Source organism: Prionailurus viverrinus, chromosome B2 (assembly GCF_022837055.1).
Source record: "Prionailurus viverrinus isolate Anna chromosome B2, UM_Priviv_1.0, whole genome shotgun sequence".
Classification (NCBI taxonomy): domain Eukaryota; kingdom Metazoa; phylum Chordata; class Mammalia; order Carnivora; family Felidae; genus Prionailurus; species Prionailurus viverrinus.
In genome coordinates this window covers 125,747,013-125,771,949 of record NC_062565.1, presented here as the reverse complement: position 1 = coordinate 125,771,949, position 24,937 = coordinate 125,747,013, and the positions used below count along the sequence as shown (strand labels likewise).

Here is a 24,937-nt window from a genome sequence, read left to right as displayed (position 1 = left end):
AAACAGGAAAGTGACAACTGAAAGCTTCCAATATTAATATCTACTTTAAGTGAAAAATATTATTACTGCATACATCAGCAAAAGTTTCCAGGTAGCTAACAGATTATGGCTTCAGTTTGTTAAATAATTGAATGAAGGCCTTTTAAAGACACAGAAAACTACTCAACACCTATTTTGCTGTTTCTCTTAAAACAGAATTGTCTTACTTCCTTTATTTTTGTTTCTTAAACGTTTTTTTTTTTTTCCCACCAGCCTTCTAATTTAACAATGTCTAATTTAACCTTTTAAAACTTACTTGGTAGGTCTAAAATTTTAATTTTGAAGCCAAAGAAAGAAAGAAAGAAAGAAAGAAAATTTTGAAGTTTGCAACCAAAAAACACTTAAGAGTCACAGAAAACTTTTTAGTGCTTTGTAGTGGTTTGTTTTTAATGCTCTCTGGAGGACTACATTCATATTAAGGATATAGACAAGTTTTTAAGTTATTTATATTACTTATACACATTTCTAAATCAATTATATCATGAAAATTTATAAAGATATGATAAGTCACCAACAAAATATTTCTCTAAACTGATCATTTAAAAAAGGCTTTTTATTCCAATTTTGTTTTTCATTAGATCACAAAATAAAACTTTCAAATTAATCAAAATAATATTGTCTATGAAAATAACTACCAAAAGAAGTGCTTCAAAATTTTGGACTCAAATTGTTACTGTACATTTCACATAGTTGAACATGGATGATAAAGCTTAAAAGTTAGGAGGGACTAAAGTCCCTAGGGATCATCCTAGTTCGTTCTCCTATCATCCGTGACAAATCGTCATTCTGCTTCCTGCTGGATCTTCTGGAATAGAAAATACATTGTGTTTGCCAGGGAGAATTAGCACCCAGAATGTTTTCTCACTTGTCCAAACTGCTTTTGATGGCACGTTGGAGTGCTGACAACCATAGGAATTTGTCATCCCCAGCCTCTGTAGCACAAACCCATTCACGTTTTGGACCTTGAACAATAAATGCATTCCTGATATCTGTAAAAATATTTGAGGTATACTAATTAATGTTGGCAGGTCACAATCAAAATGTCTTAAAATTCAAGAATTGACCAAATCACTTTGAGAATTTTTTGAAAACTGAAAAGGGATTCCAACAAATACAAATCCAGTTTAGAATATAAGTTCCTAAAAATACTGAATAATTTAGATATCTAAGATAACTTTTGTCTTTGTAATTGTTCATTTGTAATTAGCAGTTAGTTTTAAAGACGAAATGGTAGATGAGGTAATGTTCCTTAATTTTTTGTCTCGGCCACTCCAGAAGAACTGGAATCAGTAAGGTCTGCACTAAGAGCTGGTGCAGGTAGAGATGTGAGACCTAGGCCTGCACCACGCCGGTATGAAGGCCGGTGTCAGAATTAAGCCAGTTATGTACTTGAGTGCCAACCGTCTAGCAGGTTATAGAATGATGTTTTGACACAGGGAAGAGCTTACTAAGGGGAGGTGAAAGCAGACATCCTACCCTCCTTAACCATTCCCGGTGATTATAGACAGCTTAACTCAGGTTATCTGAGTTTGTCTTCTAGGTGGAAATATTTATTTTCACCTTTGGTGTTCATCTTTCTTCAGGCTCAGATAAAATGGGGCTAACACTAATGGGAAGCATCCCTTTTAATTGAGTTCCTTCTCTAAGATCTTGGTTCCAGCTTTATCCTTACGTCCTGCCTTGACATGCAGTGAAAAATATTGGCCAGATTGTCTGGCCTAATAGAAATTGAGGAAAGAGAAAGATCCTTTTAAGCTTGAGAAGTAGAGTGCAGGATAATAACTAAAAATAGGCACAGTAGTGTTTTTAAGTAGGATTTCTTTTTGTAACAGACGATAGTTCTATTGAGGTTATTAATGAATGAAATGTTTGTTACTAAACATCCTTGGCAAATCTGTTAATTACAGAAGAACTTTCAACTTGAATATGAATTTAAGGAATAAAAGGTGCACAGATCTGTAATAATCACTTAGTCCCAGTGGAATGGGAATGTAGATAGAAATCTAAAATAGTAGCAAGTATAGGCAGTGTAGAGTCCCAGTAAAATGGAAAAGTGATGGATAATAATCTAAAATTGTAGCATTTACAAGAAGTAGCCAGTAGTGGTTATGAGGGCTCCAGCTCTCCTGTCAATTGCTTCAAAGAACTCAAGATGATGTTCGTTCATGCCTCCCTTTGTGATTTTTGAAATTGTTTTCCTAATATGTAGGGTCCACATCTGAAAATGCAAGCATTCCTTTCTTTTGCTATTTCTAATAGATGAAAGTTTACATTAATGAAACCTAAAACACATTTGGATAATTATCAGCAAACTTGCAAATTAAAATCCCAGTCCTTTTCCCACTTTTATATTTTCATAGTTAATGAGCATTATATAATACAGTTTTCTGAAGGTATTTAACTCTCGGAAGAAAAAGAATACATACATTTGGAATCTGGAATGTCCTCTACAAGTAACCTATGAAGAGCCACCGACGCAATGAACTGGTAGGTTGATTTTGAAGTCCTTTCAAACGGAGTATGAGATGTGCCCCGACTCGAAACGAGTAGTGCATCATTGAAGAGAAAAAGACTGAGATCACGGGTGTGTTCATAGGTCCTGTGTTAAAAGCGAAGGAGGATTACGTATACATACATACATGCTTTGTTACACAATTCATCATCTTTGCATTGATAAGCCAGTTGTCAAGGCTTTTGCCCACTGCAGACCTTTGGAATGGCTGGTTGAAGTTCTGTGTAGTCCCTTCTGTCTCTCAGATGTGAATAGTCCCTCCTGTCTCTCAGACCAGGGCTGTGGGTGGGCCTCAAGGTGCCTTGATGGAATGGTCTGAACTTACTCATTGGCCAAGTGGTCAATCGTGTGGGGCAAATGGACGTTGAACTCTTCCTCCTTTATGACATGAATCGTGCGAAAGCTGTGTTTTCAAACTTCGGTCAAGTTTGGTATTTTAATGTTTGAAGTATTTGGGTAATCGGGAAAGTAAGTTTTTGTTTGGTTTCATCTTTAAGGGTAACAACAGTTTGGGGTAGAGAAAAACACAAGAACCAGTGTGGCACAAGGTGTCTTAAGCACAAAGCAGGGACAAATGCATTGAACTCCTAGGTAGGAAATTCGAATTTCTCTAATTTTGATTGGAGGGAAATCAATAGATGCTACACTTCATCGGTATGAAAGGTTAAGCGGCTCTTCATTTTCACTGAGATTGCTGCGATGGTTTATCAACAGGCAATACGTGACGTCCACCCCTGTCTCTGACCCTCTTTGCTGTTGTGTTGCTGGAGCCGGGTCTCTGTGTCTGGTAGGTGCCAGTGTGCTCTAGTAGGACTTCTCAGCAGAGAATCAAGCAACGGGTTGGGGAAGAGCCAGGGGAGCCGCGCCTCCCCCGAAACACAGTGTCCCCGGCATCCGCCTCCCCACACACCAGGAGTGGCTAAGTGAAGCCGGCTCAGGGTTTTACGGAAGGATAACCAAAAATGAGCAATCCTCAGTTACTCCAAGAAAGGGAGTCACTTTACAGGCTTGATGTTCACAGGAAATCTCTTCATTTTTTATCTCAACCATCTTTGTTTAATTTTTAAATTGTCTATGAACATCCACATCAAGTTTTACATAAATGCTAAGGTGACATCAGTCCATACCCTTGGTTTTTTTAAGTGTACTTTTTTGGTCACTTTTTCTTTTTGCTTGGCTCCCTCCTCCCTACATTCAATTTATCCAAGTCACCAAGCTAGTACCTGGCTTTCTTCATTTTCTTCCCCGCTCAGGTAATCACACGCATATGCACGAATATACACATCTATTTATAGATACGTTGCCATTGTTTTACAAAAATGGAAATATTAGTCACACTTTTTTCCTGCTTTCGTCCACAATGGAAATCACTTCAAGTTAACCGGTATGGCTTTAATTTACCCTTTTTAATGGCCAACTAATACTTTATGGTGTGGGTAGCCCTTTTGATGCACATTGGTTTTGTTTACAGGCCTGGGTCTTTTTCCTCCCTTCCCTTTCTCTCTCCTTCCTTTCACTAGTTCTTTGTTGTCACTATGAGCGGTGTTCCAATAAACCGATCTTTACATGTAAACAAATCCCTTACATGCTGTTATTTCTATCAGATACGTTTTAGGGGGTTGGATTGATTGGTCACAGGGTTTATGTATTTTTATCGAAAACTTCCAGATTGCTGTCCCTAAAAGCTGCTATAATTACCATTTAGAATCCATTTTATACAATGGTTCTGGCTTGTACATAGCACAAACGTTTTTTTTTTTTAACATTTTTATTTATTTTTGAGAGAGGGTGGGGGAGGGGCAGATGGGGGGGTGGGGACAGAGGATCCAAAGCAGGCTCTGCGCGGACAGCAGTAAGCTCCATACGGAGCTCAAACCCGTGAACCGTGAGATACGACCTGAGCCGAAGTTGGACGTTCAACTAACTGAGCCAACCAGGCACACCTCGTGGTACAAACTTTAATGTCCATCAAAATTACCTGGAGAATTTTGTTAAAATGCTAATTTTAGTGTAGAGCTACAGTAGCTCTGCGAATTTCTACATTTCTAAAATCTAATCGGTTTTCAGCTCATCTAATAGATGATGCTGATGTGCAGACCACATTTTGAACAGTGAAGCATTTAAATGATTTATTGGTTACAACCATGTCAAGCTAGGCAAAGGACTGGTTCCGGGAGTTAGACATTTTTTCAGGAGTACGATGCTTCAGATTCAGTTTTTTGGAGAGTATTAGGAAATACAGGTTGTGTTAGATGTGTGGATAAATAGAAGAGCTGTGGTCACCCAACCGTAAGCCAGCTTTTTCTTTTTCATGCAATCCCTTCCCATTTCTATGTGATTATGATTTAGGCTGGAAGGAGTTGGGGTGCTTGCAAGAAACCATATTCTAGGTGAAGTTGATAGGGTATTCTGACAATAGGGGTGAGGGAGAGAAGAAGCAGGAAAGGCAGGAGGTAACATTTATACAGATAAAGTCTGTATGTAATGGTCTACATGTGGTGAATGACCACTTTAAGTAGGTAAAGAACACCCATATTCTTGCCCTTTTTTGGCATTCATTTTACCATATGACTGATAACAATTATTTTTCCTATCGTAACCAGTTTAGAAAAATGTTCAAAGCTATAATAAAATTTTTCTGTTTTATCTCAGTTATCAGGGAACATGCATACAAGTTTGATTTAAAGAAGTGGCTTTGAAAGGAGTGTCTGCTTTGGTAAATGATCACTTTTTACCTTTGGAAGGGGTAATATTGAAAGTGGAGGTAAATGAAAGAATTCCAGTTTTGTGACCCACTTGGAGCAGGTGAGTGGTTAGGTGGCCCAGGGAAGGGAAGGAGCGGGCACATTAACTCGTAGTTGAGGCCACTTGTAATCAGAGGACATGAACAGGGAAACAGGCTTGAAAACACACAAAGAGGCTTCTGTTATTTCAATCTGATTTATAAGAATTTTGTTTAAAATACAGTAAAACCTTGGATTGTGAGTGACGTTCTGCGAATGTTCCGCAAGACGAGCAAACATTTCTAAGTTTTAACTTGGTAAATAATGTCTACGTGACGCCGAACATCACACAATCACAACTGAGCCCAGGGTTCTTGAAATTTGCTTTGATATAAGTTCTTTGGATTACAAGCATGTTTCTGAAATGAATTATACTCGCAAACCAAACTTTTACTCTCTCTATATACCTGAGTTCTATCTAGAAAGAAGGTTTTCAAAGCCATTTACTAAATTAAGCCCCTCAAGATCAACAGTTTTCATCCACAGACAAGAAACACCAGAACTTTTTTTTTAAACGTAACAATTCCTCTACATATATAAAAGTAAATAATTTCATCTTTCATATTGACATAATAGCGGCTAAAGTGGAAACTATGGATCCCAGTAGGGTTTCAGAAAGCCACTTCTGCTCACACTGAAAAGAACCAACCCTAAGGGGTAGGGTTATTCCTTTAAACTTGGATAGAATTTCTTTTCTTACTCAGAAGTAGGTCAAATGACTCAGCAAAAATGTAACAGCTCTGTTCTAGTTTAAATTCCTAACATCATCCTAGAAGTGTTTTGTTGTTATTGTATTAGATGGCCAAAACTACCAACTACCCAACTAGTATAAATACATAAAACCTTCAAAGGACTTTTCAGAATACAACCTCGGGCATGAACAGACAACTGAGCCATCGGTTCTGTGAGCTGACCTGAGCCAAAACTGTTGCTCCCATACATCCACACTCTGACTTGAGGGTTGTGTGGCTTTTTGAGTTTCCAGAATAAGAATCAGTTCAGAGTCCCGTATCCCTGGGAAGTCCCCCAAACACAGTGGCCCTGGTAAATGACTGTAGGTCTTTTGGGGTAAGGCTAAAAGGAAAGTTTACAATCTATATTGGCAGTGTGATAGGGTTTTTCCAAGTCCCAAGAGGACTTGGTCTGAGAAGTGGATGGCTCCGTTTGGTGATTCAAAGCCATGCCACTATTCACCAGTCCTAGAAGGCTCCACCTTTGGGCACCTTTGCATCAAGGTAGGAAAGAGGGAAGGAAAGAAAAAAAAAAAAAAAAAAGTCTATTTAAAAACCAGCAGGCTTAACGTCACATAAATGAAAATTGGCGTTTCTGGAAAAAACTATATTATAGAAGTTCCAAATTCCATAATGTATTATAAAAGCTTAACATATCCCAAAACTCTGTGGGCGATATCCACAGAGGTACAAATAATAACCCCAAATTTCCTAACTCGAAAATGACTCTATGATTTCATCTCTACCCCCTGAGGAAATGTTTTCACTTACGGTGCAAATATTTACTTATTTTTTCTGTGTCACAGCTCTTGTTTATTCGTTGTTTCATACCTGCTGCTCAGGTGGTGAGTTTATTATGAGGAAGGTTAATTCATCTTTCCACCTGCTGGTCTAATCAGTAGGAGCACTGAGACCTGGTTTTGAGTTTCAGATCAGCACTTATTCTGCAGCCTCAAACAAGTTAAATCCAGATTCCCACCCATAACATGGTTCCAGTCCTGCTTGCTTCACCAAGTGATTGTAATGAGTATATCAAATGAGAAAATTTAAAGTATATGATAAATTGTAGGGGTGCCTGCCTGGCTCAGTCAGAGGAGTGTGCGACTCTTGATCTTGGGGCCATTAGTTCAAGCCCTGTGTTGAGTGTAGAGATTGATGGTGGATAGATGATAGACAGATAGCATTAATAAAATATAGTAAATTATAAAAGCTTATACTCATGTGAGTCAGTATAAATATTAGCAGTTTCCTCTGATTAGAAATCCCTGATGGAAGTCATAGGAATGGGATTTCTTGGGTTTTATGTGACTTTCCAAAATGATAGTAAAGTTTCAGGCTAAATAATCTGTAATATCTTCTGGAATATGAAACTATCTTGTATTTAATTTCAGCTGTTGATGTAAAATTATATGTACATTTGTTGCTTGGCAAATCACTGAGATAGTGCCTATTTAAATATACATGTACCTCATAATTAGAGTATAAAATAATTTGGTATCCTCTCATTATCCTCAAAATGTACTCTCGGTTGTCCAAATACTGAAGACAAGCCTCAATTCTAAACATTGAGACACCTGGTTTCTGGTTGGACACGTCAAAAAGCTTGGAAGTCCTAACTTCACCCTCACAACAAAAAAGAAGCTAAAAACCTCAGAATCAGCAACTCTTCTTAGATCCATCAAAGAATTGAGGTCGTAAGGTAAACCAGCCACCCAAAAGCTGGGGAGACACTGATAAGGGAATCACCGCTTACTGGAAACAGAAACTCCCTGAGGGAGCAGCATCAGGAAAGAATAAAAGATAATTGACTGCTAGAGACAGTGTGAACTAGTTTAAGAGATTAGGAACTCCTGGAAGCCTAGCCTTAGGGGAACATTCTGTGCCCACTTGCATGAATTGGAAAGTTGCAGGAATTGTACTTCCAGGAGCCCCACCAGGTTGTCACTGTAAAATCCAGAGAAAAATCTTTTCATTCTTCCAGATGGGGAAGGGAAAAGTAACTTTTTTGAAACATGCCGAAAGAGTTCTCTTCTCCTTAACAAAGGACTGCCTTCAAGGGAAACTATTTTTATCAGGATCGAACCAACATGGGGGAGGGAAACTTGTACCTCCAGCTCCTTCTCAGTTTCCTGTGTCAGTAGAGGGGCACCAAAACGAAACAAAACAAAACAGAAAACAAGACTGAGAAGCACTTCTGAAGGTCCTAGCCTAGGGGCACAGCTCACTAAAAAAAAAAAAAACGAAGACCTCATCAGAAGACTATAGAACTCTTCCCCTCCCCTCCGCTCCCCTCTCCTCCCCTTCCTTCCATTTGACTACCGCATCCATAGGACTCCTATAACCACAGGGATTATAGCTAAAAAGAACTAGAAGGTTCAGACCTTATTTAAGAGATCTCTAGGGAAACTCAGTGACAAAAAGGGAGACAAAAACAAGAACACCAGAATTAACTGTAGCTTCTGACACCACAGCTACAACAAACAGTAAGCACAGGCTAACCTCTAGCCAGATAAACATAACACCTCACACCAAAGACCTATTTACCTCATTTCCTTTCACCCAATATATCTAGCTTTCAACAAAAAATTACAAATCTTGCTAAGAGGAGAGAAAATAGTTTGATAAAGCAAGTTTTAGAACCAGACTCACATGACAGGGATGATGTTGGAATTATTAGACAGAAATTTTAAATATTTATGACAAAGTAAGGACTCTAATGAAAAAAGAGTGGACAACATGCAACAAAAGAACAGATGGGTAATGTGAACAAAAAAATGGAAACCCCCCAAAATAAAATTGCAGAAATTGAAAACACTGAAATGGAAATGAATAATGCCTTTGATGGGCTCATTAGCAGATGGGACATAGCTGAGGAAAGAATCAATGAGCCTGAAGGTACATCAATAGAAACTTACCAAACTTAGAAGCAAAGAGAAAAAAGACTGAAAAAGGAATGGACTCTCCAAGAAATGTGGGACAATTACAAAAGATGTACATATATCTAATGGGAAAAGACAATGGAGAATAAAGAGAAAGGAACAGAAGAAGTATGTGAAGTGATGATGGCTGTGAATTTTACAAAATTATTGACAGACACCAAGCCACAGATCCAGGAAGCTTATAGAATACCACGCAGGGTAAATACCAAAAAAATCTACACAGGCATATTACATTCAAACTCCAGAAAATCAAAGACAAAGAAAAAATCTTGAAAGAACCCAGAGAACAAAAACAAAACAAAAAAACCACCTTACCAAAGAGGAACAACGATGACATTGGATGTCTCTTCAGAAATCATGCAAGCAAGAAGAGAGTACAGTGGAATAAGCATTTAAAGAAAAAAAAAAAAAAAAAGCAAAAAAAAAAAAAAAAAACCAAACCCCAGCAACCCAGAATTCTGTAGCCAGCAAAATTATCCTTCAAAAGTGAAAGTTTATCAGACAAACAAAAATTGAGGAAATTTATTGCCAGTAGACCTTCCTAGCAAGAACCGTTAAAAGAAGGTCTTTAGAGAAAAGGTAAATTATGTAGGTCAGAAACTCAGACTTACATAAAGACAGAGTGTTACCTTCATGAGTACATGAAGGTAAAATAAATTCTAATAATAAAAAACTGGAATAATCCCTAGCATGTCTCCCACTACACCAATATGTTCAAAATTGCTGGTTTGCTAGCTAGTTTCCTTCCATCACTGCAGCTCACTTCTAACGTTACCAAACAAAATCAACAAAATGAAACAAAAACACTGTGATCATGACAAAAGTGACGCAATTGTGTAATTTGATTTTCATTTAGAGTCATTCCAGGTAGGAATAGAGGTGAGAGGATTGGGTTTCTTCCAACCATCACCTCCCCCCCCCCACCCAACCCCCCCCCCCCCCCCCCACACACACACACTGACCTATGCCTTTGGGAAACATTCACTGAAATATTCATTGAAATGACAGGCAAATCCATTTTTACTTCTTTTGTTGAAATCGGACAAATTAAAGGAGTTGATGTCTCTCCAGTTTGGTTGCTGTTTGTTGATTTCTCATCTTTGCCATTAATACTAAGAACATAGTTGTGCAAATAATTTTCCAAAGCAGGGATCAGTAAATTATGACCCCACTTGTTTTATAAATACAGTTTTATTGTCACACAGCCACACTGGTTCATTTATGTGCTGTATTGTCTATGAAGACTGTACGATTTATGTATTGGATCGTTATGTTGCTGCTTCTGTGCTGCAAGAGTGAAGTTAGTAGTTGCCACAGGATATTTACTATCTGACCCTTTACTGAAAAAGTTTGCCCATCCTTGTTCTTTTTTTTTCCTCAAGTCTTTATTTATTTATTTTGAGAGAAAGAGGGAGAGTGGGGGGAGGGGCAGAGAGAGAGGAAGAGAAAGAGAAGCCCAAGCAGGCTCTGCACTGCTAGCCTGGAACCCACTGCAGGACTCAAACCCACGAACCGCGAGATCGTGACCTGAGCCGAAATCAAGAGTCGGGAGCTTAACGGACTGAGCCACCCAGAGGCCCCCCATCCTTGTTCTAAAGGAGGAAAGGGGGTGCTAGCTTATGGAAATTAGCACCCTCCCATCTTCTGTTCTTACACTACTGTGAGGTGCAGAAAAGATACAGTGGGCCCTCAATACAATGGTGGTTCCTTGGTGAGACCTTTTTAATACTAACCTCAATAACTACCTGAGGATAATTAACTGGCCTTCTCTTTCTTATAGTTGAGCAAATCACTGGTGTGATACCCACCACTCGGATCTCCTTTCGGCAGGGAAGTGACCAACCTTCAGAATTCCTGCTTCTATGCAGTTTGTGGTTCTGGCAGAGACCATGTATTTTCTCCCATTCTATCCAGTAGCTGCCTGGAATGTGAGTAAGTGAGTAAAGCACCTTACATTATCTCGGAGGAATGTGTGTGTAAGTTTTCAGTACAGCACAAAGATTTGTTGTAAGCTTATGTCAGACATTGTACTCAATCCCAGATACAAGATGAGCAAGTCACAGTCACAGCCTTAGGATAGTTCAATGCTTACCTTAAAGAGAAACTTACTGCCTCATCACAGCAGTGAAGCTGGGCTACATCTTGGACCCTAATCAGATATCTGTTTTCCTCTGATAGAGTCTGTGAAATAAAAAACAAAATTAGACACATTCATAAATTTGTAGAAAATAGAAGTCCCACTACTGCAGAACCATTTGATATCCTGCACACTGTTGAGTAGAACTCAGTTTAATTATGAAAAAGTGAGTGTTTTTACTATTAACAAAACAGGCTTTCATTAGAAAGGCCACAGAATTGACCATGAAAACTATATTTTGAGGGTGTTATCTAATTTTCAATTTTTAATTTTTTTAATTAATTTATTTTTTCAAGTCTTAAGTAATCTCTGCACCCAACATGGGGCTTGAACTCACGACCCCGAGATCAAGAGTCATATGTTCTTCGGACTGAGGCACCCAGGTGCCCCTGTTGTCTAATTTTTAAAGCTACTGAAATTACTGTTTTATTTACAAATTCTTTAAATGCTTTCCTAGTATTAAAAGAAGAAGGAGGAGGAAGAGGAGGGTTGGAAGCAGGAAAGAAGGGATCTATCAAGCAAGGGTAATGAATGGATTGTTACAAATTAAGAAATTAGGCCCTTGTACTGATCTAGCTATGGAGATGATCACTTGTTATGAACAGCGATCCAGAGATAAAGTTCAGACTCTGTGAGTGCCAAGATTTGGGACTTTTTGTAATCCAGTCAACTTCACTCTCCCTACCAAAATGTCCAGATCTAAATTCTAACAAAACAGCTCCATCTTGTTTCCCTACTTTGGCCTAAATAAGTAAGTAAATAAATAAATAAATAAATAAATAACATTTCCAATCGATTGATACTTTAACTCAACATAATTCATATGGTGAACTCCTACTAGAAGACAAGTAAATCATAGCTCATACCTGATGGAGCTCCCAGTCTTATGAATTAAGGGTTACAAAAAAGCATGAGAGAGATGTTCAAGGTGCTGCGGAAAACCCAGGAAGGGGGAACTCACAGCTGGAGATGTTGGGGAAACTTCACAAGGAAGATCATGATTGAACTTTATTTTTTTTTTTAAGTTTATTTTTGAGAGACAGAGCGAGCGGGGGAGGAGCAAAGAGAGGAGAGAGAGAATCCCAAGCAGGCTCTGCACTGTCAGCACGGAGCCCGATGAGGGGCTTGAACTCACAAACCACAAGATCATGACCTGAGCCAAAACCAAGAGTCTGATGCTTAACTGACTGAGCCACCCAGGTGCCCCTGAACCGGATTTTTTTTTTTTTTTAACGTTTATTTATTTTTGAGAGAGAGACAGAGTGTGAGTGGGGGAGGAGCAGAGAGACAGGGAGACACAGAATCCCAAGCAGGCTTCAGGCTCTGAGCTGTTAGCATAGCCCGACGCAGGGCTTGAACTCACAAACCGCGAGATCACGACCTGAGCGGAAGTCGGACACTTACCGACTGAGTCACCCAGGCGCCCCTGAACTGGACTTTTAAAGGATAAAGAGTTTATCCAGTGGAGTGGGAAAGGAAGGCAATTTCAGAGAAGGCAAAGCATGAGCAAAGCCCAAATGTGTGAGGAAAGATTAAGATTATTGAAGAGCTATGAGTAGATTTCTTTGATCATAAAGTGGTAGGCAAGGCAGCAAGAGAGAAGGTAGAGTGGGACCAGATGATATTCTATATAGGCAGCAGCTAACAGACGACTCCTGAGATTTTTTAGATATCCTCAGTGCGCAGAATCCTGCACCAGGCTGTATGTGCAGGGAGATGTGACATCAGAAAAGACATGGCCCCTTTCCCCAAAGGAGGTCATGTTACAGAAGTACCAATCAGAGAGCTAAGACTGAAGACAAACTATGGGAAGGGGTCAAGTTCACTCGTGCCTCTTCTCATATGCACCCTTACAGCTAGCAAGGAAGTGAAATGTGAGAGCTCGCCAGCACATCGCACACAGCAGGCCCTCAACAGACGTTAGCTGAATGGAAAAATGCATGTCTCCTTTGCCGATGACCGGAGGTTACATTCCTGAGCGTGAGATGTAGTGAGCACATCCGAATACGTACCGGGCATCCCCTGACGATTCTCTGTATGTCTGACAGCTGATCTCTCATACCGACGTTTTGTTTCATCTAGTAAACAAAGTGATTTTAGGCCAACTAAAATTATGAAAGTTTTATACAGAAAAACTAGATTTAAAATATTTTATGTCACTTGATAGAGGGCTCAGTATGTTCATAACTCTTAATAAGAATCTCAGTTTCGTGTCCCCAATTATTTATTTTTATTTTTATTTGAGAGAGAGAGAGAGAGAGAGAGAGAGGGAGAGAATGCAAGCAGGGTAGAGGGGCAAAGGGAGACAGAAAGAGGACCTTAAGCAGGCTCCACGCTCGGCGCGGCGCCTGACATGGGGCTCAATCCCGTGACCCTGGGATCGTGACCTGAGCTGAAGTCAACAGTGGGTCACTCAACTGACTGAGTCAGCCAGGCGCCCCATCGTATCCCCAGTGTTTTAAAACAAAGACACAAGTGACAGCACTGTATTCAGAAAGTATCTTCAGGGCATAATATGTTATCAGGTTACATTCAGCCTGGCTGCCCATGCAGTACACCCATCACAACAGTATTTTCAGAACGATAGAACTGTCTTCCACGATGCCAAATTCTTTCAGAGAATGATTATGATTTGAAATTTTTTTTTAACATTTATTTATTTTTGAGAGACAGAGCACAAGTGGGGGAGGGGCAGAGAGAGAAGGAGACAGAATCCGAAGCAGGCTCCAGGCTCCCAGCTGTCCGCCCAGAGCCCGAAGTGAGACTTGAACTCATGAACTGTGAGATCACGACCTGAGCCGAAGTCAGATGCTTAACCAACAGAGCCACCCAGGCACCCCTGAGAATGATTATGATTGTGATACTTACTGAGTCAGAAAATTTAATTAACACGGTAAGAAGTACCTTCAGAAACAAAGAATTTTGCTTTTTTTCCTCTTAGTTATCTAGAAAAATCAATCTAAATATCCGAGTCTTCAAACTTCCATATTAATAAAAGTTCTATTTCGCTTACGCAGATGTCTGAAAACATTGTGTCTCATGTTGCTTGGCTTAGAATAGATGCCCTTAGTGCTCCAAATCCCTGAACCCGATGATTTCACATGAAAGGGATAAAAGACTTTGAAGTAAAGAACACCATGACAGGATAAGCTATTTCAGGATCTTTGAGTCAGTACCGCAAAGCATTGTAACATTTTTCAAGGACACCAACTCTTACCAGCAACCAACCTGATCTATATAACGTTTATAGTTTTTGACTTGGTCAATCGCAGCGGTCAAGTCCCCACGGTCAACATGTTCTGCAGGAGTATGAAGCCTCAGAGCGTACAGAAGATTAATATATTCTTCAAATCTTCTGGATGGGTGTAAGAGCAGCTCCGGGAGGCTGTAGGAGGCATAGAAAATGGAACGCTGGTCACTTTTGGAAGGTCAAAGTGTGCCCTGTGCTTAGGGCACCCCCACCGTGCTTTCCCTCAGAACTCACCTCAGCATTTTGGTAGCAACGGTCTTATCATGCCTCTTCAGGAAAGCTCGGAATGCTGGTATCGTTTCTCTGCACTAAAGGTATTCAGTGAACTGAGTCAGTATAGACAAAATGGCTTTGCAGCCAGGTAGGCCTGGATTAAAATTAAAGATTTAATTTAATTCTACCTAGTTCTATGTGACCCTGTCAAGTTATTTCACTTCTCTGAGCCTCTGTTTTCCCATGGATACTGTACCTAACTCTCGTGGTGAGGAGAGGAAGAATCCTCTCCATAAAGTGCTTGTCAGGCAGTAAGTGTTATCCCCACAGTAAGAAACTATTCACCTATAATACTGCTGTTGACTATGTTTTCCGCAGGAGCATTAGAAAGAGGCTCCACTGTGCCAAATATGTTTTAAAATGCATTCGTTCATCTTAGTGGAGCCCTCCGGAAGTTACCTCATTTTTCTCAGCACACACGTGCCTAAAAGACACCAGTAATGCTAATTTCCAGAAGGCAAATATTCACTGTTGTAATGTTAACAGCTAACGTTCACTGAGTACTTGCTTATATGCACACCCCATGCTAGTGACAATATGTGACACTCTGCTCCCATTTCCGTCCTATGGTTCGTCCTATGCAATCGCCTTATTCACGCAACTTTCCCATCATTCACTTGTCTAGCAGTGTTTGAACTTCCTAAGTGGGGCGAGAAGAATGCTACAAAGGGAGACGTCTGAGGTCAGGGATCGCCCAGAGGCCTCCCAGCCCCCAAGCCGTCCCCTCGGCCTCAGTGCAGATGGGCGGACACAGCCGGAGTGGACGCAGCCGACACTGGCAGAAGTCAAGGTGCCGTCTTCTACTGCGCTTTTCACACAAATTGAAGAGGGCGGAAAGAAAGATCTCCCGGCCGTCAGAAGAGACCCCAACAAGAGCAGCGAGTGACGCAGAAGGAGCTGAATGTTCCTGCCCAGACTACATATGGCGTCGGTCGCAGTGGGAAGAAATGTGTATAATGAACTCTCCAAGGGATGGAAGGCAAAGAAATTCCTTATTTCACAATGAAATTTTTCAAATTGAGTGTCCCTATTCCAAACAACGTGGGTTATCGATTCCTTTTCTCCATAAGAGAGTTGAGCTTGTCAAGGCCACGCAGGACCACATGTGTTGGCAGAGTAGAATCAGGGCTCTCAGTTTTGTTTCTACCTAATTGTTCAACGGTTTTCTGTAAGCGAACCACAGGGTATCTGGGACAGATGAAAGCTTGGAAACGTGTATGATTAATTCAGCCCAACAATCAGTTCCTGGGGCCTTATGTATCAAGCACTATGCTAGTCCCTAGTGATACGAAATTAAATAACTCAGAGTCGTCATCCCCAAAGAGTTCACAGCAAACTGGAAGCTAAGAGTAGGGACGAAGTCTTCCCTATTAATCCTAGTCCTTTGGATCGCACACAAAACTTCGTCTCGAGCTCAGAAGGTCTCATACGTGCCTGGGTGGTAACTCAATCATTACCTTCTCCATAGTTTTCAGAACAACCGGGTAATTGTTGAAGAAATTGGTATATATGTTCAACTGGCTTCCAAACTTTAGGAATATTTCTCCCACGCCGTGGGCCGGGCCCCATTCCTGCAGTCTGTCTCTCAGGTTGTCTAGAAACTGCCTGCCATAGGAGAGAAGCATGCCCGTGAAAGAGTGGCCAGAGATAACCTGGAAACTGAAAAACCAGGTTAGTTGTCATCAGCGCAGGCTGGCAGGGCTTTGGTCCAGTCGTTTTGCCTTGACACAGAGCAGGGCAGGTCTGCCAGGAAAGGGGGAGGAACTGGGGTGTGAGGACGTAGGTTGCCTCTGGAGAAGCCTCATCTCTCCTCATTTCCTTGAGCCAGAAGCCCCGGCCGGCCTCCGGAGGCCTGCCCCGGTCAGCACCCCTCCCACATGGCCAGCCAGGAGGGCGGCAAAGGTTTCTTAAAGTCCTCAGAGGAGAGTGACTGACTCGCTTCAAATGCCACCCCCCCCCCCCCCCCCGGCCCCGTTTCCCTGAGACCCTAAGGTTGTCCTTCATTCCACCCTTGACGGGACTTGAAACCAGGGAGAGGCTTGTTCAACCTGTTCCTTTTGCAGGAGCTGGCGGGGGGGGGGGGGGGGGGGGGGGGGGCACGGAGTGTGAGGCACTTCTGAGTCACCCAGAGAGGTGACTCTGCCTCTGGCAGAGAGGCACCAGCTCAGTCTGTCTTTACCGCTGGTGCACGTGGTCACGTTTCTTTGTCAACTGGGGTGTATGTGAAACAACCTGCTGTCATTGAGTCGACACCCCAGCCTTGGGTTCTCGAAGTACAGTATCCTAGTGACTTGACTCCATGAAATCCTTTGTTTTCGTTCCCTTTGCTCACCTGGGCACTGCTGATTAAAAACAGTGACAGGCACTCTCTCTCAAAAAATCAAAATAAAATCAATAAAACGGGCACTTGGGTGGCTTAGCTGCTTAGGCGTGCAACTCTGGATTTTGGCTTCAAGTCATGATCCCCTAGTCATGAGATCAAGCCCCACAACTGGCTCTGCCCTGAGTGTGGAGCCTACTTGGGATTCCCTCTCTCTCTCTCTCTCTCCCTCTCTCTCCCTCTCTCTCCCTCTCTCTCCCTTTCTCTCTCTCTGCCCCTACTTGCACCCTCCCCACCACCATCTCAAAAACAAAACAAAACAAAACAAAACAAAACAGAGAGTTCTTCCCATCACCTTCTGCATGAACAATATAGTGAATACAAAATCCCCAGGCACTCAGCTCCACTCCTTGAACCACAGCATCGAACTGAGGCAGGGATAAGCCCCCAGGAGTTCTCACTCTTGGTCACAGCCCAGCAGCATGAGCCCTCTCTCGTGAGATGATCAGGGGCTCTGAGCAGGGCAGAGAAGAGCCTCTGTACAGCTTTTGAAATAATTAAGGGTGGGCTCCTCCCAAGGCATGATGAGTGAATATTTGACAGGTAAAATATAAACACAGAGTTTACCTGTTGAGACTTAGAATCCGCAAAACGTCGGAGAAAATGATCCGGATATTTGCAGCACTCAGAATCGCTCTATTTGATGACAGGGCTGCTTGCAGTGGTGCTGCGTAGACCTCTCTCACCGTTTCCAGCATCTGTACATATTTTCTCTCACTCCGTAAGAGTTCCCTGACAACCCCCGTTCGCTTTCCAGCCGAGTCCATCTGGAGCTTTCTCTCCTGTAGAAAGGCATTAAGGACTCACAGGGAAAGCAGAATGACTCTTTCCGTGTTTACAGCCTCCGAGAGCCTCAAAGCTGAAGGAGGCAGAGAAATGACCGACGAAACAGTCGGGCGGTCATTCTGAGATTCCCCCTTTGGGGTTTACAGCATACAAGGTTGAAGGGGACCTTGATAGGGGACTGTGGTGGACCCTGCTGACCACGGCTTGATCCGGTATCACCAACTAGCCCCTCCCATCGGGCCAGTCTTGGATCCCGAGGGGGCCAGACTGAGGCTCGATGTCTATCCATCTGGTCTACTTGAATACGTATTCGGTGACACGTGCTAGGTGGTCACTACACAACGATGGGAGGGCACAGAGCCTCGCCTTCATGATGGTGATAGTCCAGTGAGGAAGCCTTTGGGTTGCCCACTCTTGATTGCTCTCCTGTGCCTTTTCCCCAGTGTTTACTGATTGATTTATAGTGTTTTATTGACAACACTGCAGACAGAAGAACTGAAATGAGCTAACCCTCCTATCAACTAATCTGCTTTGAAATTAATTTTCAGTGCTGGGACTAAGTAATTCTCTTCTATCTGCACTTTTCAAAAGTTGGAAAATGAGTATCCTTACAATAGAAAACAATGAAAATATTTAATTTTTTAAAATGCAATGGCCTTGTGTTTGAGCCTAGAACTATTAATACTCTTAGAACACAATTTCTCCTTCTCCCTTAAGCCCTCGGATGCCCCACACCGCCCCAAATGAAATATAACAATACGAAGTGTAATGCCATGTGATCTTTGCCCAAAACAAATCAACCATAACTTCATGAACCAGAATTCAAATATAAAGTAAATGTAAGAGAAAAACCAGAAAACTCACTCTATGAAATACTATAAACACGCTGTTTTGGTAAAGTTTTATCTTTCAAACACAGGATCTATCTATCTATCTATATCATACCCATTTAGACATTCCTAATGAGTTAAAAAAAAAATACATTTATAGCCCCACCTGGCAGCTGGCTTGGAGCCCGTATTATACTTTTATGTGTACAAATGTTTTTAAAATATTGGAGTTCTCCAATATTTTTAATCATTTTTAAATTAAGGTTTCAGTTGTCAAACCTATTGTCTTAAAACCATTGTCAGGTGTTGTGACCAACAGTGAGATGAGATACTCTCATATTCATGGTGCTATGTGAACCCCCTTCTCTCTGGTGATTCCGGGGGGTGTACCCGAGGGTGAGCGAGCACCCACGCCATGAGGTCCACACAGGCAACACTGTGGCAGGTGGATTCCCCAGAGCATGGCCAGGCTTGGGAAGGAACTCCACGGTTGAGCTCAGGGCTGTGGGATTCAAGTTTCTTTCTCGGCAGGCCGTGTGACTTTAGGGAAGTCATTTAAGTGTTCTAACCGTAGTTCCTCATCTACAAAATGTCGCCAACATCTACCTTAAGGGATTGTGAAAAGGAAAACAGGATGAATTTGCGAACGTGGGATGAAGAAAGGCAAAGCAGCTTGTGTGTGCTGTGTGTTAGGGCACGATGGGACCAAGCCTCGACCTCCTCCATGCCCTCCCCTTTGGAAACAGAAAGACAGGGCCCTGAATGTTATATTCAGCCTTCGAAGTCAGACTACGAGTTGGTGGGTCATTTAGAAACTGTGAAGCTTTATGTCCGTGTGCCATTTCTCTAAATGCTGTCCTCCTGTCATATTAGAAAATCAGAGTAGGGTGTCTGGGTGGCTCAGTCATTAAATGTTGGACTTGGGCTCAGGTCATGATCTCATTGTTCATGGGCTCTAGCCCAGAGCCCTGGGTTGGGCTCTGTGCTGACAGCTCAGAGCCTGGAGCCTGCTTCGGATTCTGTGTCTCCCTCTCTCTCTAATTTTTTTTTTAAAAAAAATTTTTAAAGGAAAAGGAAAGAAAAAAAAAATCAGAGTAGCACAGAGATGGCTCTTGCTCCCAAGATGTTAATTGGTTAATTTCTTGGTTAATTTCTTTTCAGACCAGGACAGATTCAAAAGAAAAATCTACCTGTTGGATTCCCTCACTTATATTTAAGGTTTTCCCCCCCTAATGGAAACTGTCAAGAAAAAAGAACCAGAATAAAGGCTGACGCCTTTTGTTTTTGGCGGGGGGGGGGGGGGAGGGGGGTCAGGAGCAAAACAATGGAGAATTCTTGCTATATAATCATTGGCTTACCAGCTTAACCAGCGTCTCAAAATTTAGATCGTCTTTGCTGAGACTTGATTTTGCGTCCTGAGGGTTGTCTTCTCTAACATTTCTTTCCTGAGGATTAAATGCAGACTTGATTATTTGGAGGCAGGCCTTGGGATGTCTAAATGCCTGGTGGGTGCTGTGCCTACGGGAGGCTTTCAGTAGCTGTCTGCCTTCAGCCCCAACCACGGTGCTCCCCAGACACAATGAACTAAGCACTTGACACAGTTGATGACTCTCTTAAATTAAATCTTATGTTAAAAAAAGTAAACTTTAGCTTCCTAGGAACTACATTATACTTGAGAAACTGAATTCAGTGCAGCCCCCCTTCTCCCTGGGAGGCAGGAGAGAGACTCTGCTCCTTGAGGCGGGGGGGGGGGGGGGGGGGCGGGGGGGGGCGGGGGGGGGGGGAGCTTATCTGCTCACTGAGGCACGAGGAATCCCACACATTCCAGGCCTCTGCCTCAATTCTGCTGTCATTTGTCAGTTGAGGACAAATGGCTTATCTTACTTTTAAAGTTACCAGAAGGGACATCTGGGTGGCTCAGTTGGTCAAGCGTCTGACTCTTGATTTTGGCTCAGGCCCTGATCCCGGGGTCATGGGATCCAGCCTGCGATGGGCCCTGCGCTGACAGCGGGGACCCTGCTTGGGATCCTCTCTCTGCCCCTCCCCTGCTCTCACTCTCTCCCTTCTCCCTCAAAAATAAATCAGTAAACATTAGAAAAAATAATAAAATGGCCAGAAGAAAAAGGGCACAGCACTTTGTAAAATCCACCCTTTTGTCACTCTAATGAAAATGTGTCAGAAACAATCCACATGCTCTCTCTAGAACCTGTTTCCACATTTAAATAGAGCTTATTCTTTCTTCATGTTCCCTTGTGGCTTTCATATAAAGTAGCACATCAAAAAACAAAAAAAAAGTCCCACCTGCTGCCTGCAGGGTCCTCCCTAGCAAGGGAACAATGGTCCCGGGTTTGTGGTGAGAGGTAAGGATGATTCCTGCTCATCACTGCTGCCTTTCCTAGTCAAAGATAAAACTACTCATGGTAACCCCTTGAGTTCTATGGCGAGAGTGGGGGAAAAAAAAATCAATGTATAACCAAGACTTTGTTTTTGGGTTTTTTTTGTTTTTTTTTTTGTTTTTTTTGTTTTTTGGTTTTTGCCTTATTCTACTCAGGCAAAAGGAATTTTTGTTTTGTAACTGCAGCCGTTCTTTATGGCTACCCGAAGTAAGAGCCCTGGTCCCCCAGCCGCAGTCAGCTGGCTTCTCCCCGGCTTGCAGAGGTCCCACCTGAGCCTGCGCACTTCGCAGCTGCCCCAGAGTCTTTCCACCATTTCTTTTGCTTCCCCCATTTGTGGATGTCCCCTGTTAGCCTGCCATGTGTTTATACTTCTGCTGGGGGTGGGGAGGGGGGCAGGAATCTACTCTGAATCTTGGCAAAATCAAAGTTTCTATGAATGCAACACACTCTCTTCTTTCAGCATAAACAGCAGTGCTGGTGATTTAATAGAGACATGATGACTTCAAGCCGTCAGTGGTGACAATGACACCAATAGTTGTAAAGATAGACGTGGCTGCAGACATGCAATGGGAACGACACTCAAACTGACCCAAGGTTAAGAGAATCGAAACGGGACAGAATCGTCTGTGGATCTCACATATAAGGGAGACCGTCTCACCCGGGACATCATCCCGTTGCGCAGGCTCGCACGAGTGCTTCTGCACGGCCCCCCGGACCACCCTGGTTATAGAGAACCTGTTCACTCACACTGGGGCTTTGCTTCACCTCTGGCTCAGCAGCAGCCACTTTATTAAGCATCAATTTTTCTTTGTGGATAGCAAGTTGATTTGGCGTGTGAATTTTGTTTGAATCTAAAAATAACAAGTTTTCTCACTGTATACGATATGTATAATTTCGTTACATTTCAGAGACGATTTTTAAATTTAAGACATCATCCCTTAATTTCTTTTTAGGGATGAACTCAGAGGAAGTGACGGGGCAACAAACTTGGCACATTTATAAGGAAACTACTGTTTGGGGCTGGTGGGCCTATGCCTTCACTCCCTCCATGACATATAAGGGAGGCCATTGATGACATGGTAGGAACTTTCCTGCCTTGTTTGCCTTTTCCAGATTATTGCCGATGCTTCTCCCACAAGACACTCAGTGCCTGAATTAGGGGCAGAAATAGCTGTGAAAATGACAGGTAGAACTCAGGAACAACCATGGGTCTGCTTGTAACCTGTTGCCATGGTTGTACAGTATCAGTGTAAACACTAGAGTGAGTCACTACTGCCCAGGGAGACAGATAGGATCTGATTGGACAGATGGTAGGTAGACAGATAGACAGACAGACATGTGCATATACCTCTATCTGTATATACATATATGGGCAGAGTCTGGGCCATCTGGATGGAGGGTAGGCCCTGCCCAGTCATACCTTCAGAAACAGCTCTCTGTGTGTGTGTGTGTGTGTGTGTGTGTCTGGTCCTGGATTTGGCAGGCAAGTCCTCTTACAGAATCCCCTATGGAATGGTCTAAACCAATTATCTCAGCAGAAACCGTTATTTTCCATTCCTATGGCTGTTAAGTTTGTGTGTTCTTCAGGACAAATATCTACAGTTTATTTATTATTTATGTATTTGCCGTTTTTAAGTAGGCTCCATGCCCAGCACGGAGTCCAATGCAAGGCTTGAACTCAGGAGCCCGAGCTCAGGACCTGAACGGAGAGAAAAAATCAGACGCTGAGCTACCCAGACACCCCAATATCTACAGTTTAAAAAATAAACTCCGATGTGTGGAGAAACTCGATTTCTCTATTGTATCCTAATTCCACACCTATGTTTTTTTTTTTTTAATTTTTTTTTTCAATGTTTATTTATTTTTGGGACAGAGAGAGACAGAGCATGAATGGGGGAGGGGCAGAGAGAGAGGGAGACACAGAATCTGAAACAGGCTCCAGGCTCTGAGCCATCAGCCCAGAGCCTGACGCGGGGCTCGAACTCCCGGACCGCGAGATCGTGACCTGGCTGAAGTCGGACGCTTAACCGACTGCGCCACCCAGGCGCCCCTCCACACCTATGTTTAAGCTGTGGTTTTTCTTCCTGGAAGTCCCCGACTTTGTTTCGTGGGCTTTGTGCACAAACTCTTAAATATTAAGTAATAGAAAACCAAATAAGAATGTAACACATATTTTTCCTAATTTGATTTTTGTTTTAAATCAAGGAAATTTCTAGGCACTGAGTCTTCCGATTCTGTACTTCTATTACTGGCAGGTGATGGGACATTGGCAGGCCTGCTTCCCAGCAACGAGGCAACTTGAAGTCCAAACATTCTGTGTTATTTTATTAAAATGATTAGATGTTTAGGGGCGCCTGGGCGGCTCACTCAGTGAAGCGTCCAACTATTGGTTTCCGCTCAGGTCACAATCTCACGATTTGTGGGTTCAAGCCCCACACCGGGCTCTGTGCTGACAGTGCGGATAAATATACATATTAGATATATTAGACATAATATATATTAAAATTAAATTAAATATTATATATGTATATACACATATATACATATATACACATATATATACATATATACACAATACACACATATATACGTATATATATCTCCTATTACTTCTGGTTCTCTGGAGAACCTGACTAATGCGTGGTCTGCAAGAGTCTTTTGAAAAGACAGATTCAGAGATGGGGCATGAGGGAAGCAGGGCTCTGACCTATAAAAGGCTTAGATGTCCCTGAAAATGTCTTAAGACTCTTCTTCAAAAGGAAGCTTGTGCTTGAGAAAAATAAGTCACTTCGTGGGGGTGGGGGGCAGGTTAAACCAAGGGTCCTGCTCTGGTAACAACCAAGGGGCGGGTGTGCATAACTGCATGGCTTTCATTTTGCTGAGCAATCTGGGGACTTGGCAGAGGGGACGCTGCTGCCGGAAGGTCCTCCGTGGTTGCCTCTCCTCCACTGTGCTGTCCACTAAAGAAGTGTGAAGAGAGGCTTCCAGAATAGCAGGTTAATAGCCTGTTATTTGCCTGCTTGATAGAACTCACAGGTCTATTCCCACTAACAGTCTCCATGGTGAGTTTGTGTTTGGGGTGGTGTCCCCAGCCTTGAAGCAAGAGGTGATTTTTCTATGGGCATCATGTGACATTCTATGGACATCATCTGAAGTGATATTTTCTTAGAAACCAGCTCTCTGAATGACAATGCGGTTTTCCGTATTTCCTGAATCTGTATTATTTCACTAAACCAAGAATGGGTGGATTCTGAACATAGTACTGGCAAAATTATTCTTGTTTGCTTGAAGAACTGGCTTTGAACCCACCTTTTTTCCTTTTATGAATCTGAATTTCAACTAAGAAAAGAACACATCCTACTTTTATTTAAAAAAAAAATGTCCTGGATTGCAAATGAAACCATTTTCTTGGGGCGTCTGGGTGGCTCACCCAGCGAGTGGTTAAGCGTCCAACTTCAGCTCAGGTCATGATCTCACAGTCTGTGGGTTCGAATCCCACGTCGGGCTCTGTGCGGACAGCTCAGAGCCTGGAGCCTGCTTCGGATTCTGTGTCTCCCTCTCTCTCTCTGCCCAGTCCTGCTCTTGCTCTGTCTCTCAAAAATGAATAAACGTTGAAAAAAATTTTTTCTTAAGTTTTCTCTCGAATCAATCTCAGGACTCCACTGAGCGAGCTGCTTAAAGCAAATGATGGACTCTGTTCCCGGGGCCCAGACCGTGTCTCTCTAGTCAAGGAGTGCAGCTTCCGGCATTAAGTGGCTTCACTCTGATTAGGAAACTACAAAACACCCTTTTTTTATAATAATCCATGAAAAGGAAATTCGTAGGAAAAATGACAAGTTGAAAACTTTCCAAGTAGAATTATCATTACTGTGTATGAATTT

General features: G+C 42.2%; 1 protein-coding gene across 9 annotated transcripts in view; it reads right to left on the bottom strand.

Annotated features, from left to right (window-relative positions):
* Positions 1-596: 596 nt before the first annotated feature.
* The window catches only part of ECT2L (epithelial cell transforming 2 like), an 84,709-nt gene continuing 60,368 nt past the window's right edge, over positions 597-24,937 (bottom strand). For 6 of the 9 annotated variants that reach the window (XM_047858445.1, XM_047858442.1, XM_047858447.1 and 3 more), the window contains 9 exons: positions 20,019-20,105; positions 17,612-17,826; positions 16,122-16,269; positions 14,626-14,699; positions 14,370-14,526; positions 13,154-13,219; positions 11,097-11,185; positions 2,466-2,638; positions 597-1,028 (listed from right to left, as the gene is read on the bottom strand). In XM_047858445.1, the coding sequence (XP_047714401.1) occupies positions 901-1,028; positions 2,466-2,638; positions 11,097-11,185; positions 13,154-13,219; positions 14,370-14,526; positions 14,626-14,699; positions 16,122-16,269; positions 17,612-17,826; positions 20,019-20,105 (1,137 nt within the window). In that variant the 3' untranslated portion in view covers positions 597-900. Of the gene's footprint in view, positions 1,029-2,465; positions 2,639-10,835; positions 10,926-11,096; positions 11,186-13,153; positions 13,220-14,369; positions 14,527-14,625; positions 14,700-16,121; positions 16,270-17,611; positions 17,827-20,018; positions 20,106-24,937 lie in introns of those variants that run through there. The other 3 variants (XM_047858448.1, XM_047858446.1, XM_047858450.1) reach the window with 3 other exon arrangements.